Source organism: Anguilla anguilla, chromosome 18, assembly GCF_013347855.1.
Source record: "Anguilla anguilla isolate fAngAng1 chromosome 18, fAngAng1.pri, whole genome shotgun sequence".
Classification (NCBI taxonomy): Eukaryota; Metazoa; Chordata; class Actinopteri; order Anguilliformes; family Anguillidae; genus Anguilla; species Anguilla anguilla.
In genome coordinates, this window is record NC_049218.1 from 21,683,949 (window position 1) to 21,703,571 (window position 19,623).

General features: G+C 38.2%; 1 protein-coding gene and 1 long non-coding RNA gene across 2 annotated transcripts in view; one reads left to right on the forward strand and one right to left on the reverse strand.

The window, feature by feature from the left end:
- Positions 1-2,587: 2,587 nt before the first annotated feature.
- On the reverse strand, positions 2,588-14,847 carry LOC118217996. The gene is made up of 2 exons (XR_004763343.1): positions 14,095-14,847; positions 2,588-2,951 (listed from the first exon to the last, which is right to left on the reverse strand). It is a non-coding gene; the product is annotated as an uncharacterized LOC118217996 (long non-coding RNA).
- Positions 14,848-15,115: 268 nt separating this feature from the next.
- bcl11aa (BAF chromatin remodeling complex subunit BCL11A a) overlaps positions 15,116-19,623 on the forward strand; it is a 60,675-nt gene continuing 56,167 nt past the window's right edge. Inside the window, 1 exon segment of the mRNA XM_035400283.1 lies at positions 15,116-15,648. Within this exon segment, the coding sequence (XP_035256174.1) occupies positions 15,594-15,648 (55 nt within the window). The 5' untranslated portion in view covers positions 15,116-15,593.

The window sequence follows — 19,623 nt, forward strand, 5'->3', positions numbered from 1 at the left end:
CTTGCATTTACGGATATTTTTTTACATTGCGTAATATATCATTACTTTGTCATAATATGTCATTACACAATGCTTAGGTTTGCAAAATTTGACTTTTCAAAATAAGAAATGTTCCATGAAAATGAATGGGAATTCATGGGAATTAAAGGATGTTAGCAGGAATTTTGATGAATTTATGGGAATTAATAGGTGTTTCACACTTTTTGCCATCAGTTTAAACAAACTATGAAAAGCAATTAAAACAGGCCTTTTTATTTACAGGTTATAGCGTTTCATTTTAAATAAATTGAAATTTGCAGCTTTACTTGAACTTAAGTTAAGTTCAATATCCTGACCACATGCATGCCTCCCTGCACAATCATTCAAGATCCTTCAGATCTTCAATCTAACCCAAACATTTTCAATCACGTTCAGAGGCTGAGATGGTTGTTGCAGGACAGTAATTTTGTGGTCAGTCCAAAATTTTTTGGTTGGTTTCATACTATGCTTGGGATTGTTGTCTTGCAACAATCAATTTGCATAGTTGAACTTGAAAGATCAATTTGCAGCCAGGTTTGAGCTCCCTGGCAGAGGGAACCATGTTTTTGGCCAAAATGTCTTGGTAGCTGCTGGAATTCATGATTTCACTGACCACAGCAAGAGCCCCAGGATCAGCAAATGCAAATGAAAAACGCGGATGTACCGCCATATTTCACCATAGGTATGATATATTGTTTTCTACATAAGCATCCTTCTTCCAATGCCAAATCTGTTGGTGGTGTGCATGACAAAAAAAAAACTCAATTTTGGTCTCACCCGACCATGACATGTGGCTCTAATCAAAGTTTCAACACTGAAAACCTTTCAAAGGAGCCTGTTGAAGTCTGACAGTAGATGCAACCAAAATTTGTCTCCTAACTGTGGCTCTTAATTTTTTTTTAGCCTCCCAAACCATCTGATTCTGTGTGTGGGGGAAGATGTGCCTGGTCCCCTATCTGGCAAGTTTACTACTGTTCCACAAGTTTTAAACATATTAATGACTGATCTAACAGTGGAAAATGGCACCTTTAGTTTACTTATTTGTAACCATCTTATGATTTGTGAAGGTTAACAACTCTTAGTCTTGTTTCTTTTGAGAGTCCTTTCCCTTTCCTCGTGGTGATGGAATCCTCATTGATTTTTCATGTGTGTTACCTTATTTTTATGCCCCAGTGAAAAAGGAAGCCACTGGAGGCCACAATATAGTTCCCCAAGATACAGATGCACTTTAAAAAGGGGCATGTTGATGCAGATTTATTTTTGGTTAGAATTTCATTTGAATTAATTATTAGGGGTGTTGATAAGTGTGGCAAATGTCCTTTAGAAAAAAATATTTTTCTCTGACCAGTAGTATTCATATAAAATAATATAATTTTGATGCATTTTGGTTTCACCATGTAGAACTAACAGCATTTTTATGCATGGTCCCCCTATTTCAGGGCACCATAATGTTTGGGGCAAATGGTTTCACAGCTACTGACTTCCACAGGTACTGTATCACTTGTCTTTATTGATGATGTGACTGCTAATGGCAACAGCAGAAGTGTCCTATCTGCTCCAGTTTAAGCAGATGCCTCCAAACTTATTGGACAGCACTACATACAACTGCAAGACAGTGATCCCGCACATACTGCTATAGCAACAGAAAAGCTGAGAATCTGCACTTTAATCACATGTGAATTGTTTCATTACAAATCTATGGAGTACAGAGCCTAATCAAGAAAACATTTATTTGTCCCAAAATATTGTTTATTTTATACAGCCTTGTGTTCTCATGTTTATTTCAATTATTCACATGCACACACAAACACACACACACACACACACACACCTACCTCAGGATTGAGGGTTGTAGGAAATCTTACTTCAGCCCCATCTTGTGGACATATAGTGGCAAGCTCTCTGAACATGATGGTTGATTATGCTGCTGTTTCTGCAATCCATTTTTGGTGCATCAAAAGCATTTTGATTATACAAGAGGTCTACTTCTATATTCTGAACTTACTCCTCATTGGTCTTTTCTGTATCCATTTGTGAAAACCTTACTTTTAGTACAGACGTTAACAATGAGTATTATTCTAAAAAGAATCATTTTCTTTTAGAGAGCACTGTGTTATTAAGAAAATAACTTGGATCACTGCATCATAAAATTGACATTGTGTTACCAACATCTTCGTAATAAATACTTATACATAAAGAAATCTATGTATTTTAAAGGATAAACTGTAAAGCTCGTACCACTTTGAAATTGACCAAAAAGCATTGTAATCTCAGGCTTTCTCTGAAGTGATTAGTTTCTTTCCTCTTTCCGTATAAGTCTATGCACTCGTGTTATCTAGGTGTCATATACCTCATCAGTAGTTTCTTCCTGTCATGGGTTGTACCAAGCAAGATTGGTATAAATGTTCATATAAATTTTTTTTTGTTGGATTCGCACAGAAAAAATGTGATAGATGTGTTTCAAATCCATGTGGCAGTGTACAATTCTTCCAACCCGTATGTCAGTTTATTACACGTTATCGGAGAAAGTAGTAAAATTCACACTACAAAACATACAATATACAAAATATTGGTGGTGCCACTTTATTTTATTATACATGGTTAGATTAATAAAGGATGACATATTTGTATGATATTACAGCCTGTACAGGAGATCTGGTTTGTCCATTTTTGCATATTTGGGAATATGGTGGATGATGGTCACCATTAGCGGCCAAATCTGTCACATTACCGGTCGTGCTGTTATTAACAAAGCTACCAGTGGCACACGCTAGTCAGGAGCCACGCTGCATTTCCCCACCAGTATCTCACCAATCAGCTTCCAGTGCTGACATTCTGATGGTCCCAATGAATTTCCCCGATAGGCCGATAGGCGCATTTGCATCCAAAGCCATTAGCAGTAAACACAGAGATGATGTCTCAAAGGGGTTTTCCTGCATAAACAAAAAATAAAAAAATTCAGTCATTTACCAGACATTTTTAGCCAAAGTGGCTTACAATATTCTATTTCAAATAAAGGATCCATTACATAAATTCTGCAGTCTCAAACTTTCCCTATGCCAACTGCCAGGAGTGAAACATAGATTGGTATATCTAATTTAATCAAATATGAGTGTGTTGTGAAGTATAATCATTGGGCTTGTAATTTAGAGGTTGTAGGTTCGATTCCCAGATAGGACACTGCAGTGTACCCTTGAGCAAGGTACTCAGCCTGAATTGCTTCAGCATATATCCAGCTGTATAAAAGGGTACTGTATTTAAAAAAAAATGTTGTGTACATCACTCTGAAAAAGTGTCTGCTAAAATGGCTGTAATTAAATGAATCAGTCAGTTGCCACTAAAGGCCAATTTCAGCAGTTTTTTGTTGAGTCACTGCTTGTGGCCAATATTGGTGTATTATTATTCTTGGCCCTTAGACTTCCCAGTGAGAAATACAAACATTAGCCACTGCTTAGAAAGATATAAAATAGGTCTAGCTGGGTCACATTACTATGATTTTCCACTGTTACTGTTCACAAATAATTATATATATAAGTTTCACAAACTGGGGTCAGTATTTGTTTCCTTATTGGTAGTAGTAATCAAATATAATGTAAGTTAACATGATAATTGTGTGAAATGTTAGTGTACAGAAATGTATGAACTGAGAGTTTCAAAGTCCTCACAAAACAAATTTAACATGGCATTATTTCCCTCAAAATTATACAATATGTACACGGTTGTGCATATACTGTAAAATAATATAGACATCTTAAATATGTCATTACAAACAAGAATAATTCTACAAACATCTGTATGCAGATACATACACAGCAAAAAAGATTGAGGTCTAAACATTTCTTGACATCTATTGTTTTTTAACTATTGTTTTACAGAAATACTGTTAGTACTACTGTGGTGGTGCTATGCATGTTTGTGCAAGGCCACGATGAATAGTAAGATATTTAAAATACACAAAATTTGAGTCAGAGGTATATGTGTGTTCATCGAAGGGCAAGTTCACTGATGCTTGTAGCTGCTGCTCTGCCTTCCATTAACGAATGAAGTTGATATCGACTCCGCATGAGTTTCTCTGAGAAGGACGGCTGGTGAAAACTCTGACATCAATCTTCTTTTAGATTGGCAATTAAGATAATTAAGAGCCTCTAATGTTTGGCTTTACAGATTCTGATGCCTCGAGCGCTGGTGCCTTTAAATCACGCCGGCGATAGCAGAACTGGAGAAAGGGAGTGTGCAAATCAGCAACTCGGGGCATGTGCAGAGTCTGAGTTTGACGTTGGACTGCTAACTATATGCTTTAGGCTGGGGGAACAAAATGCTTTGTCGAGCTAATTAATTTGACCTCCTGGTGCTAAATGTTCCTCCCTCATCTTAAAATACATTGAGGAGGGGATTAGTGAACCCAAAAGACATTTTAAAAAATTGCAGTATCATGAAAACAGTCTGCGTGCCACAGCAATAGTTTGAGGACCAATGTAAGACACTCTATATGGTGTGAATCTTGGTTTCTTAGTTTAAGTTTAATTTAATCAGCACAGGAGTGCAAGAATGCCTCTGTTTTAGCAGTGGATAAGCATTATTTGAGGTTTCTGCAATGGCTGGTGTTGATGGTTTACAGAATAATAATTCCAGGTTCCCTGCTATCAAGTGCTTGCGTTGCGGTCAGCACCTGCGTGATTTGATTAATATTGCATTTGCCAGGTCGCATTGACCTCCTAGTCTGTTTGTCCCTTAGCAGAAGTTGAAACATCGGTCTGTTAAAAAGTCACAAGAAATACATTATACATGCATACACAACAGCGATTCTGGTACCCATAAAATACTCCCGCAGGTATAGGCGTTGTACACGAGCACGGCAGTGCATATATGCGGTCTTTACAAAAAGGTGTAATTATATTAATGGGAACTACTTGTATTGGTGGAGCACAAAAATATTCTCTGAATGGGGACCATATTATGTTTATGCTTCGTCCATAGAAATCGGCAAATCGTTTCAAACGCACATAATTCCCACCAGAACCTAGTAATAATTTCAAGCTCCATATACAGTATACTGTAGACCAGTAAGTTAGAGATCAGTTTTAGAGTTCTGTTCCTTGCGCCTTGAGAAAAAACGTAAAGCAAGCAGCTGTGTATCGACAATTACAATACTTCACCACAAATGTGCAGTGAATTCAAAGTGATAGTATTAGGATCCAACAATTGTTGCATATACACCAATGTTATCTACGCAACCATCAGACTGTTGTGACGCTGTCCATGGTTCTGAATCATTCCAGCGAGTTGTATACAGTTAGGGAGAGTATAAATCTTTATTTATCACACTCGCCTCCTCACCGATAATTTAACATATATGATTATATTCCACATATATGTTTTGGTGCTTCTTCATATATACGTTATGTTGTTACAAGTTGTTATTCCTTATATCTTGAAAATCCAGCCGCCTTTCCTGGAGTTTAATATGAATCATTCTCAAATGATCTTGCTTGCAAGTGTTCTAGCCCTTAATACTACACAGTTGTTCCCCCTTTTATTTCGGCTAAACGAAAGCCACGTGGACATATACAGCGTTGTTCTAACATTAAAGACGGATATCAAGTGGGAAATCGTGTCGAAATTAGTTATTTCTTTTCGTGGCTGGTAATAATTTAAAAGCCAGTGAACTAAATACATAGGCAGTTCATTAAATCATTAAAACAGGCTGCTATAATACTCTCAAAGTCATTATAACGCTATTCCCTCGTCAGAGACCTTCGCTTGCCTTAAGCACAGTTTAATCAAATTAGATAGCAAGCTATGTCTTGGGGTTTCTTCTATTGATATTCATTAAAAATACATGACTTATCACTAATCTCTTGAAGTTATATCCCATTCATTCAACGTAAGGTAATAAACGCCACGGAGAAGGATAAACAGTAAAAATTAATTTACCTTAAAAGCAATAAAAATCCGCATACGTCCCTTCTGTGCCTCCAAATGAAATTAACAGATAGTCTACTTATTAGAGGGACGTTTTCAGGGGGTTATACATTGTAGTATATGCTGATGGTTTAGAACAGTTGTGAGGACACTATAATAATAACGATAATAGTAATAACGTTTTATGTTGCAGTGTTTCCACTTTTTAAAAATCCCGAGCTAGTAAAGTGAAAGCATCATTGTAATAATTATAATAATAATAATTATAGTTATTATTATTATTGTCATTATTTTTATACAAAGCATAGGTGAACCAGATGATCGATTCAGTCAGCAAAGCGCAACGAGCTTCAGTGTAATTGTTTCCTATACCAAGCAAGGCTTATTACAGGAATATCTAAAACCATGCTATACGCGACATATAGATTTGTAAAAGCTTCGAGGTGCTAGAATTATGGTAATTTATTTAATTGAGACCGATTGAAACACTGGATGAACTGCAGATAAAGTTTTTGTAGTCTTTAAAAAACACTATTATGATCCAGCATGAACCTTCATTTGCTTTATTATTGTTAAATCATGCTTATGCTTATGATTCTCTCGTGGCTTGTTTAATTCTCAAATATGATCTCTGGGCGTTTTATTTTTTTGTTGGGAAGATTGGATTGATGACTTTCTTAAAGAGGAAAGTCAACTTATGAATAAAAAGTATTGTTTGAATATAAACGTAAGGCTTTTCCAATACACATTTTCCAACAAAAAAAAGAAACAAAAGGATGATATTACTAAACGACGAGATGTCAATATAAAAATTTGGCAAATAGCTATATGCTATCGCTCAATCAAACTGCTTTCACTTTCACAGATAACATCTTCGCAATGTGATAAATGCATAGTTTAATGTAGAGTATATAAGGTGCAGTATTTACATGTAGGCTATATCAACACAGGTAGCCTATATGCAAACTGTGCGTTTTTTCTTAACTGAAAAACAGAAAATAACATAATTTTTCGACTTCAAATTCTGTGTCGGAGGAACTTATCAACCAAACCACTATTTCTACTGTAAACACTATTAAGAGAAACAGCAAGTGCTATTAGATACTGCTAATAATTGCGACTTGAAGTGGAAGACAGACCCTGGTGTATTTAAACGCTAGAGGGAGCTTTTGATCCGAGTCCTGCAACCATCACCAATCCCCGTGGACAAAGTAGCCTACAATGAAAACTACAAAACGCAGAAGTTAAATCCTTTGCTAAGCAGAGCCAGAAGTTTCGTGAGGGTTGGTTTAATTCACGCAAGTACTTAACGGCAGCTAATTTGAAACGGGATATTTTTGTATTATTTTACGGCTGATGAACCAAAACAGTTTATAACCTAATTGTCATTAATATTAAATACCTGTAGGTTATTAACGGACTTTCACCGAAACTTTGGTTTTAGTACCAAAGTTAAGCACACACCCATTGAGATTATTTTGTATTTGCCTCTTATCTCCCTCAAATACGAATAGATAGCCGAATAAAAAAGTTGTGGAATAACATAGCCTACCCGTTTAAACAGGTTCCGATAGTCACTGAATAGACTGGATAGAAAATAAACTAACCCAGTGTCACAAAATAATGCAGTAACCCTGTCCCACAACATACTTCCCACGACTAATTTCCAGTAGTATATATTTTTTAATTGATTGTGCTTCAAGATGACCGCTTGGAGAAGCATGAACAATCTTAGCATATGCACCTCTTAGATCAAATAATCCATGTGCAGAACCAAAAACCGTTGCATAACGCACAGCGCCTTACTTGGCCAATAGTCTACGTTCTATCGGTCACTTGAAAAAAGGAAACATATGCTATTCTTTTTTCCCGCAATAATCAATGTATAATGTCAAACACAAAACTAGTTTTGCTTAACGCCCGAATACCCGTATAATTGCAACAATATAAATAATTCCAGTGACAAAGTCTTCTGAATGGTGATGGCATGTTCAAGGGAAATACAAACAAGCAAAGAAACGAAATATTAACCGACGCTACATTACCGTATTTTGACCTCAAGATGGCACCCATTCATTACCTTGTAAAATAGCTTAATACTAGAACTTGCTTCCGTAAAGTCTTGTTCAGACAAGACGAGTGATACGCATTTTTGAATGCACCTCTACAAAGCATGCCTTACGTGGCCGAGAAAGTCCCCCTTATCTTTTAAGACGGTTTTACTCGAACACAGATAGGCTCAAAAATTTTCCCATTGCAAGGAAATATGAATAATCAACAAATTCGTAATGTTGAATGCCCCTACAATGCAGTCTCGGTGCTTTTTGTGCGCGCGGCCTCAATGGTACATGCGCTAAAATAAAGGGAGGCCTTCTCGCTCAACAACAGTTAAATGCTTGGAGTCCCCTGTGTACCATCGCAGCCTCCTCATTCATCATCATAACAACCGTTTAGTGTAAAATTAACAACGACTTAACTACTACCGCAATAAACATGGCCATGCATTACAACAGATTGATGAAGATTGCTCGGTGGAATCCACGAACCTCACGTGGAGGATGAGCAAGTACGTCAGAGAAACATGCCGATTTGAATTTAGGGTGGCGTAATGCAATTAATGTGAAAAATAAATAAATAAAATAAACTGATGTGTCCATGTCCGTGCGTGCAAGTAGGTTCCGCATTCATCGCGATTGCTTATGCTTTCAGGTGTGGTAGTGTGATGCTTACTCCTAGGTCCTCCCCTGGGGTAGAGGAATGCGCACACGCGCGGGTACACGCACATGTCCTGATTTTTATATAAAAAAAGACTAACCAGCTCAGGTTTGTAATTTCACCCATAGCCAAGTAATCCCTTTGATTAAATCTAATACCTGCCAAAACCCAGATGGCATGCCCACCCATAGCACGATGTGATAATGCCACATTGTGAAATCTATCCATTAATATTAATTGTCAGCCTGTGAATCTGTCTGAACTACTAAAGCTTGAAATTTCCCGAAAAGGCAAGGCCCGACTTACCAAGGATTTTAGGATAATTCCTGTTTTTTTTTCATTGTCTGCGTATTTTTTCCCATTTGCCCGATTCGCCATATACTTTTTTTAGTGGCGTGATATTGTTATGTTGTAGCTACTGGCATAAACAGGCATTTTCTTTGTTCATGTGTAACGCATGAGTCCGCATGTGAATCTCATTAACGCGAAGCATGTGTCCAGATGACATGTAACACATGTAAATTGCGTAATTTGGAATTGAGGTAAGGAACAAAATAAACTGTGAACTGTAGCTGTTTAATATATTGATATTCCCCGTACATGGACAAAAAGTGTTTTATGGGAATTCAATGTCGTTAAGTTTGCCGTAACAAACACATTGAGAAACTATATAAAATATTTTTTTGACTTTTAAACTCACTCGGAAGTGGACATAGAATGACTCGAAATTAGCTGCCTGATTAAGTAATGCGAAGAGCAATGTTAGAAGTTCAAGATCTTAGTCATGCTGTTCCCTGTGATTTTTTTAATTCCGTCAATTCAGTACGATGGAATGGCCAGGGGGAAGACGACGACAATAAAATGTTGATAGCTATATCTTTGAAATGCACGACTGTAATTTAGGACTTACTTCAAGGCCAGACTTATTTAGTTCCATTCGGAGAGGTCAGTTTGAGGTCTGGCAAAGCTAACCTCTCCGCTCCCCATCTGTCCACACTTCAATCAAAACACTTTTCAATGAAGCCCTGTGTGCTCGAGACCGACCACAAACAAACTGAAGTGGGTGCATAGACACTCGAGTGTTTGCCGTGGAGTGACCAGTGTGTTTGTCAGCAAATTGATGCAGTGCTTCTTTACGTCAAAATGACACAATTGTCAGATTGTTAAATCCCCCCCCCCCCCCCTTAAAAAAGGAAAGGGAGCAGCGGTGCTATGCGATTAAATATAAACGGGAATCTTGAGCGAGCGCCGTTATAGATTAATTCCCTCTATTCGTTACCCATCAATTTTGGGGGTTGGGGGACGGACTGCGCGCGCAGTTTGAATGTCATTTCTCAGTTTGGGCTATGGGGTCGCTACTCGCCGGACGATGGGAATCTAGAAACGGGCTTAAAATGTCAGTTACAAGCAATCTCATGACGAGAATCTAACGAAAATACAGGCTCTAGGCTTTTTTATTACTACTGTTTTGAATATGACCGTCGTTTTAGTTCTGAGAACAAAATCGAGCTGAATCGAATGTGGAATTTAGCCCATTTACTGGTAAGTGGTGACTACAGGACAAACCAGTTTATGGGGAGAATATTTGAAAAGTGATACTTCGTCATGCCACAAGTGTGTTAAATGGTAAGGGAACATGTGATACGTCATTCGACATTTTTACTATCCCTGGTTTAAATAACAGACATAACACGAGGCAAATTGGTCAAAACGCAGTAAGCCCCAGGCATTCACATGCGCCCTAAGTTTAGACGCTTACTAACTACATGCGTGCCAGACTCTACAGTTCAAACAGACCCTTCCATTTAAAGTTTTTAAGTATCCTTAATGTAATTAGTCATTCGTTCAGTTACGTGAGATTTCAGGTCATATTAGACAGAATGTATTGCGAGTGAATGGTTGAAGCTGATATAAAAATATAATGGTTTGCATATCCTTTATTCATATCCAAACTGAAGGCCGAAAATGCTAACTGTGGCCTTTAACTGTATACATATTTTTTTAATTACAACATATATATATATATATATATTATTTTTTTCGACTTCTACAGATCAGGGTGAACAAACTAAGGAATAAATAATAATGAAATACAGCTAATGAAGGCGGAAAACGCAGATGTTTCAAGGTTGCTCAATGACACACAAACATACACACAGTGTATTTTTTTTATCATGCAGGTTATAGCCCACGTGTAAGCGTAAGCTTTGCGCAAATCAGAGGAGCTGATGAATAGGCAAAGGGAAAAATGAAAAAGTGAAGCAGAAAAAGAAAAATGACAAAGTGTTGAGCGTTGATTTATCGCATAAGCCCCTGGTCATTTCCATATATTGAAATGCGCCCAAGCGGCCAGTCAGTCAATTTTCTCCGAGCTGCTGCCCGTGGAAGGCGTGCACGTGACTACCCCGCATTTCACTCACCCTTTCTCCTCTTGAGGTATTATATGTTTAATCCACTGTTTAGGTTCAGAAATATATGAATATATACATTTACAGTGCGCTTATATTTAGCATACCATGTCTCTTATCCATTATTAACTGTTGCAAAAGCAAACATTGAATTATTGGGTGAAGGTGTTAGAAAGACCGAGAGGTCTGCAAACCTCAGTGAGGTTCGCGAGCACAGTAACCGAATAATTAATATTTTATTAAATGTATGGTTTATGATTGTGTGCATCACTGTAACGTGCGCAACATATCCAGTTAAAATATTTTCATTCCCTTGTCCATCAGTCATCTGGTGCAGGCACTCTCACTTGCACACATGAAGAAAGGGGTGATGCATGTCAGACTGCACTGTAGGCTAGATGGATACTCCAATATATTTAACAACGGCTGGCTGATTTATGATTGCATCAATCGCGCTGTCATTTACATATTGAGATTCTCCCTGTCCACAAGGGTTTTTTCCCGCTGCCGTGTAGTGTACTCTCCTGGAGGAATTGGGTGAGGAGGTGTAGCGCTCGATCTGCTTTCATCAATGTTGGCTATGAAGGAAGGGGGAGGGCGGGAGGGGGGGTATGTAGAAAAAGAGGGGAAAAGAAAAAAGGAAAAAAGCTTTGTGCTAGCAGATGGAACGGGGTCTAGGGAGAGGTCAAGGTTAGCGCTCTCTGCTATTGAATCGGTTGCAGCCTCGTAGACAGACCTATGCCTCGGAGGCACCCATCGGGGCTTTTCGCAATCAAACCCAGTACAAAAGGCAGTCGCAGAACAACGCATCATCTGAATCATCTTTTTATTTACTTATTTAATCGGGGGTGTTCAAATTATTTGTTTTGAATAATAATAATAATAATAATAATAATAATAATAATAATAATAATCACTCGTTGGACATTGATTCTTACAGCTTGAACGGATACATTCTTATATGGATTTCTTTAAACTGTGTCGTGGAAAGAACCTAATCTGTGTCGTGGAAATTTAGACTGAATTCATTTTGAATTCATAGGCCTTGTCAGAAAATAACCTACTTCTGCACAGCTGTCATTGATTGTCAGATTGCTAATTCCTTTTATTGCATTTTACAAAATCCCAAGCCTTGAATGTTTGTTTCGTAAAGCCATGATTAGCCTGTATCTTGTTGTAGAGGGAGTCGGTCCACATTTTTACTGCAGGTGCATTTCGATTGTACTGCCTTTCATTGCACAGTAGGCCTTGCCATAACCTTGACAATTTCTCAAACGTGTGGCATGATAAGAAATAGCTTTGATTCTATCCAGAAAGAACTATGCTTTGTGAGAAAATTACTTAAAGCATTAGATATAAACCCATTTGTTGGTGGAATTTATTTGTTTTAAATCTGTTAAATCTGCTGCATTCCAATGGAATGTTAACATCCCAAACAAAACGACATAAACTAATGAATACGTCCATATAAATAATGTCACAAACATTGCCTGTATTTTCCAGATTAATAACGGCGCACCGTGCTTTTCCTGGGCGTTAGAATAGGTGCCCAGTATTTACAATAAACGAATGCCCCATGAGACCCGCAGTCTTACTCTCTTGTTTTACAAAAAGAGTCGCTACACAATGGGAAATTGCAATTGCACACAAGGAGCCTGGCTGCTAAACTCGGCTGTCTTCGAAAAATCACGCAACTCCAAAAGAAAATGAGTTTGCAGTCGTCTTGCCACTGCTCCTGTGTAGAGCCACTATATTAAAGTACAGCCCATAAACAGCGGTTTCAATGGGGAACTTTATTCCATTCCCTGCTAACAATAAATACCCGGATAAAACCTATACACAACAAAATAATAGCCCACACATGTGCTTCTACACATTTGTAAACGTTCAATATGATTCACTCAGGCACGAAATGTATGCTAATTATGTAGATTGTGCATTTCTATATTTTTATAAATTTTGGAAATTCTGAGAGCTTCCTGCGCGGGGATAAGGATAGGTTGTTCTAAGTTCATACCGTTTTGACATGCAGACTGCACCAAGTTTAGGCTATCATTCAGTAAGACAGAAACTTTCACTATCTGTTACTGTTGATTAGCCCATAGATGGGCAGATTGTAAATAGTAAAAACATTGTTAAAAAAAGAAGAAAAAAAGAAGAAAGAACACGCTAAAAACAGCCTAAAACAGCTTTTTCCATTTTTGGTTGCCTATTTTTGAAGGCGATTGTTGTTTTTGACGTTTACAGCTGTATCTATTAATTTCTGTTCTGGCATCTGTCCGATGAATATGAATTCTCTGTTTTATAAAAAAAAAACTTGTAAAACAAATGTTAAACTTGTCTCTGCATTGCCTTGATCGTGGTTTAAAAAAGTATTTAATGTGTCCAACGTTCAGTCGTATAATTTATGAATATATAACTTTCGCTGTTCTTCATTTAACCTGACAATTCGTTCATATATCACTAGACAGAGGCATTTGCAATCGTTTATATGAACATGAAAATGGGAAAGACAAACATACACCAAAATAAACAATAATAGCATGTGTTAATATCCTTATCAAATAAATACGCGACATAACTTGGGGTCGTGAAGTTATCTGTTCCCCATTGTGCGGTGCAGAAAGCGAGACTAAATGTAGCTACTTTTTACATACTATAGCCTACATTGCATTGAATAAGCTCAGTATGTTTTTTAAGTCTGAACAAGCCCGAACGTCTGTACTTCTAAACGGAAATCAGACCTATTAGACATTGAATCATTACCATTATCTGTCTGTGTTTACTGAATAGCCAACATTTACGGCATTATTTAATCGACTACTAGCGGGTTGTACAATAATGAGTCCATACATTCGCTGATTCTTTCTAATTGACAGCAAAATGCCGCGCATGCTAGCTACAATCCTCATAGCTCTTTAAAACGTTGACGCTTCTGTCGGAAACAAGATATTCTAACGCAAAACACACCGAGCTTTCTTAGCAAATGTCTAAGCTGTCCTTGACCCGACAAATATTTTCACTCACTCACTGTTCACATTTTTTCTTCGTGGCTCAACTTCCTCTCCCGATCCACTCTTACGTCTCCCATTGAATCTCCCTTTCCCTGTTCGGTCTGTCCAGTCCATCTCTACAGTACTGCTCGCGTTTGCACTGCGTTTCGCTCCTGTGATTCTCTCGCGCTGCCGCTAGTCTAGTACTTTTATTAGTTGGCTTGGGTGTTTTTCTCTCCTACCCACTTCATACATAGCCACGATCATGTCATCGCTTTTATTTGTCTGGTGTCTCTTGCTGTCATTATTTAGTCTGATGAGGCGGTGTTCTGTTCCCCTTTATTTTTCAATCTATTGTCACGACAATTTTACCCCTCCCCCTGCAAATTCCCCGCATGAAGGCAACCTGCGCACATCTGAAAGTTATTACATCCACCTCCTTGCTTTTTTTTTTTTTTTTTTTTAATGGGCAGTCCCTGTGATCTTTCCTTTATATGGCCTTTCTTTATATTTTCTTTATTTTTACAACAACCTAGTACATACAGCACCACAGCTACATCCTCCACAAGCACGCATGTCCCTTTGAACTTGACCAATTAAAAACATATATTTTCCTAAGCTCACACTTTCTGTTCAAGACCAGTCAACAGTCTTAAATTCGTTATACTTTTTACAACCCTGCCTTGCATGCGTGCGAGAACCTGTCTGTCCTGTTCATGCAACCCGATCGTTTATTCACGGCCGGTTTCGTTTCAAAGCAGCTTCACCCCTTCAAACGCTTCTGTCCTCGTAGGCTACACACACGTTACTGACTGCTTGACCACCGTGCGAGTGTTTTCACTGCCTCTGTGCTTCTGCCTCTGGATCCCTGCTCAGTGTCCACTACGCTTATATTAAACATTTCTCTCTCCCCCTCCCCTTCTGTGTCGTAGCCTATGTCCAGCCCCCTTGAATCTCTTGTCCATTGGCTTTTCTCACTCTGTTTTTCTGTCCACCCCCCCCCCCCCAACACACACACCACACACACACACACACACCTTTCATTTCATCTCCCTCTCTCTCTCTCCCCTCTCTCTCTCTCTCCCCCTCTCTCTCTCTCTGTCTCCTGTGCCTCTTGTCCGGCCCCCTGATCTTTCTGTCCATTGGCTTCTTCGGGTCTACATTTCATGTCCAGCCCCTAATGAGTGTCCATTGGTTTTGTTATTTCCATTCCCTCCTCCCACTCCCCGGCTTCGCCCTGCCCATGTTTTGTATGTCTGTGTCCATCCATCTCCTGACGTTCAAGTTCGCAGGGACGTCACGTCCGCACTTGAACTTGCAGCTCAGGGGGGCTTTTGCCATTTTTTCATCTCTCTCTCTCTCTCTTTTCAAAAAAGCCATGACGGCTATCCCACAATCCATCTTCCCTGCGCCATCTTTGTATTATTTCTAATTTATTTTGGATGTCAAAGGCATTGATGAAGATATTTTCTCTGGAGTCTCCCTTCTAACCCGGCTCTCCCGATGTGAACCGAGCTGAAAGCCACCACCAACCACCATGTCTCGCCGCAAGCAAGGCAAACCCCAGCACTTAAGCAAACGGGATTTTTCGCGTAAGTAAACCAAAATTGTAATTCACAGTCTTTTCCATTACTTTCTCACTGCCCGTAGTTTAATGCGTGTATAAAAGAAGAAAAACGGTAACGGCGAGCGTAATTCTTGGTAAAGGCATACTGGACACTGGACGGCGAGGATCGTGGTCAAGTGGACTTCACTGAAAAGCGTGGGGAAAATGTATTTCCTTCAAGACATACCTATGAAGAGTGCATTCCTCTTCAAAACCAAGAAAAAGTTGTACTTCACTTCAATATGCAACATTTTGAAATCGGAGTTCTTTGCATAAGATTTTGTTACGTGCATATGGTATGGCTTTGAGTGCCCCCGTCGCTTTAGCCACTTAAGTGCATATGCTAAGGTAGGCGACTGGTCTAGGTATGCATGCTTTACCAGAGTTATTTGGTATATCTATCGGAAAATCCCGTAACAGTGTCTATGTTCTTGAGAGGATTCCCTCCTCTCGCACTATTTTTTGGAAGATTTTCAAAAAAAGTGGAAGTGGATTTTGATTGGGAAAAATCTCGTGTCCGACTGTTTACAAGCACCGCGTGCGCGTAACCCGCTGCCAGCAGCGCTGAAAGCGGAGAAAAAAAGAATAAGCGCGTAATTTTACTCGCATATCTACACAGAGTATTGTCAAACGGGTGGATTATATACATTTTACGCTTTGTTTTTATTAAAAGGGAGACAGAATATGCTTAGAAATCGCGCTTGTTCTAATAATAGGGAACGAGCTCCATAAAGAGCAACAGGAACACGGCATTGCTCCATTATTTTTCTTCCTATTTTCTGTCTCTCTACATTTCTGGATCCTGTTTTAAATGCATTTTAACATATCGCTGTAAGGATCTACTAAGGTAAGGTACAGTCTTCATGATGCTCGTTAGATTGTAAGGTTTATCGACGCTACGTTCGTGGGAAGACAAAGATTGCTCAAATTTAGCTGCTGCTTATAATGTGTGAAGAATACGTAAATGCACAAAATAATGAACATTTTTAGAGCATGTCACTTTAATTCGGTTTGATGTATTTGAATCGTGTATATATTCCACTTTTCAAGCGGAGTCCCATTTAAAGTAAAATAACAGCGTGAAAAATAGATAAACAGTCGACCAGACAAGAAACAGTGTTATCCTTCGGTATTTATATAACTAACGGACAACAGATAGACGAATATATGATAAATAATAAACCCGTCCTATAATTACGCTTGTTCGAAGACTCGTACTCTAGTACCGATGTTTAGAACTGTTAGTCTGGCCGCAAAGGCGTTTTTCCAAGTTGCATTGAAGTCCAGTAGCCTACCTGTGCGTGTCTGCGTTTTGTCGCTAGGAGGCAGAAGACGATAATAAACTGGAAATGAACTTGAACCTGATCAATTTCACCGCCACCCCGATCTACATATTCTGACGATCTGTTTGGAATAAAAGGAAACGCATAATACGAGGTTATGGCTCCTTTTCCCCCATCCTTTTCGCAACTCTCTGCTCAAATCCACTGTTTTTCAATGACAATTTAAGTTAAACAAATTCTCATAAAATTGTCGCTGTTGTGGACAAAGTCTTAAAAATAACCTTAATATTTTCAAATGGATTTCGTTGTATTTATTCCCTCCGAGCACACACGAAACAAAAGGGTAAACTTATCTGCATTTTTAAGATGAATATATTGTGTACACTAGTAATTAGCATTGTGTAATATGCACAGGGACTGGGTATGAAGGCTCTTAATTTAAGGTTAGTATTTCTACTTTTCATTGCATTCCTTCATTTAGCAATAAATACACCACAGTAGCTTTAAAAAAAAAAACTACGCCAAACGCGCGTATGTAAATCTCTGCTATTTTTAAATCTAATTTATGAATATGTATTTTTTTTTTACTCCGAGTCAAACAGTGATAGCTGTTATTCGTTTTTCCTTTTAACCTTTGAAATACATTGCAGTTCAACGACAGAGGGGAATAATATTGCACAAGTTGTCTGATGCTCGGTTTTAAGCCACGTGTGTTTAGTGCAATAGTGTTAACATACAAACTTATTTTCTTACACGACGTGCATCACACGAATAATGTTGCTGTAACGCGTAGTGGTCAGTTGAATTGTGTTGTGTTCCGTTAAATGTGCTGCCTTAAATTCTTAAATTCCCGAAGTAAAAACATATAAAAGTTTTTTCGTGAACAACTTTGAATATTGTACACAATTTTTGACGAAAATATACGTCTGTTCACAAACGTGCTTGTGAAATATTTTTGCACTTTCAACCTCTTTTAAAATGTAAATTGCTTTACAATTTGGATAATAAAATAGGGGTTATTCAGTAAGACGCCTCTTAAGAAAATATACTCATTCTCTATTGAACATTTACACAGTACCTAAGTGTGTAGTTTTTACTGCTCTCTTTGTACGATATCCATAGCCTGCACGTTTATATACTTTACGAAATAAATGATAACTTACTTCAGACAATGCAAATATTTAACTCGTAAAATTAATATGACCATATATATATATATATAGCGAAGGAAACACACTTGACAGCCATAAACAAGTCATAAAAAGCATGACCGAAATGAGTATCAAGATGCACGCATCTGTTGAAAATCTAGTAGGATTAAAAAAGATCTGAGTCTTTTGTAACCGATGTGGTCAGTTCTGAGGTCAACTTCGAGCCTTTGCACGCAACGCCATAGCCTAGTCTTCCTATTATTATTATCTGATGCTTCTAAATGCGCTGGTATGCTGTACAACCCAGACAATTCCCGCTGCTGACCCGGCATAAAACTAAGGGTAGTAGCAGCAGCAACAGGAATTATCACGTTATCTCAATGTCCTAGTTCGAGCGCAGATGTCGTGTAGGATTGCGTCTTTCAAATGATATTTTCTCACAAGCACGTCTGGGAGCTAATCCACATACGCCCCTCAGTATCTGGTCTAGGTTGGGCTGAAATAAATTTAACCTCAGTTCACAAGATCCCAGCACTTTTATCAAAATCTGTTCCAATCATCCTAAACTCAAATTAAAATCTATTTTTTGATTCTCTGTGGTTTTAAGTTCATTAAAATGTGAAATTGGCAGCTTAGTAAAGAAGGTCAAGGTACTTAACCATTAGGAGGCTCGTAGTGTTTTCACCTCTGTACAGAGATTTAAGATAACATTAGTTTCGGGCTACTACAATAGTGGATTTCTTCACCGTTTACTCAAAACTCTTTAACTGTCTTCATCTTTTCCCGTCCCTTGTCCCATTGGTCCTTGTTCAGTGACTGGTCAGAAGTGAGAGAACTGTGCGATCATTTAACATTCTAACATTTCAGTCTCTGAGCTAAGCCCTTGCTTGTCCGTTTCTCCACACTGATTTCCGGCCGCGAAAGTGGTCATCAAGGAAATAAAACTGATGCGCGTGGAAGAGCCTAGACGTACTATTAGATTTAAGAATTCACGGGCTTTCACTGCGTACCCATAATGTTTTATTCACATTTTAAATGGCTTTCCAATTTTAAGATCAAGAAGGTTGGATAAATGCTAGAAGAAAAAAAAAAAACTGGGAGGCTGAAAGCAGTTCATTTAAATTCACATATTGCCTGTTCATTCTTGTCTTACAATGATGCTGTTTTTGCATGGGCCATTTTAAAAGTGTTGAATGTCTTGCATCTGTAAATAAATATAAAAACAAATTGTAAATAGGGTAGTAGATGAGCGTGCAGCTTTTCATTTGGTATTAATTTGAATAATAAATGCTTATAAGTAGTTAGGAAAATTCAGTGTGTAAAAAGCCAGTACTGACAACAGGAACAGAAATAGCAGAACCACAGGAAGCATCTCTGCGTTTTATGAACCTGTGAAGAAGTAATTTTGCGAGACCTTTGTTTAAAAAATGACAAGAAAAACTCCATTGTTTGGAAAGATGGCACCGCAAATTCAATACAAGCAAAAGCCAGTCACAATTATCTTTTTATTTACTGCTCCACAGTCTG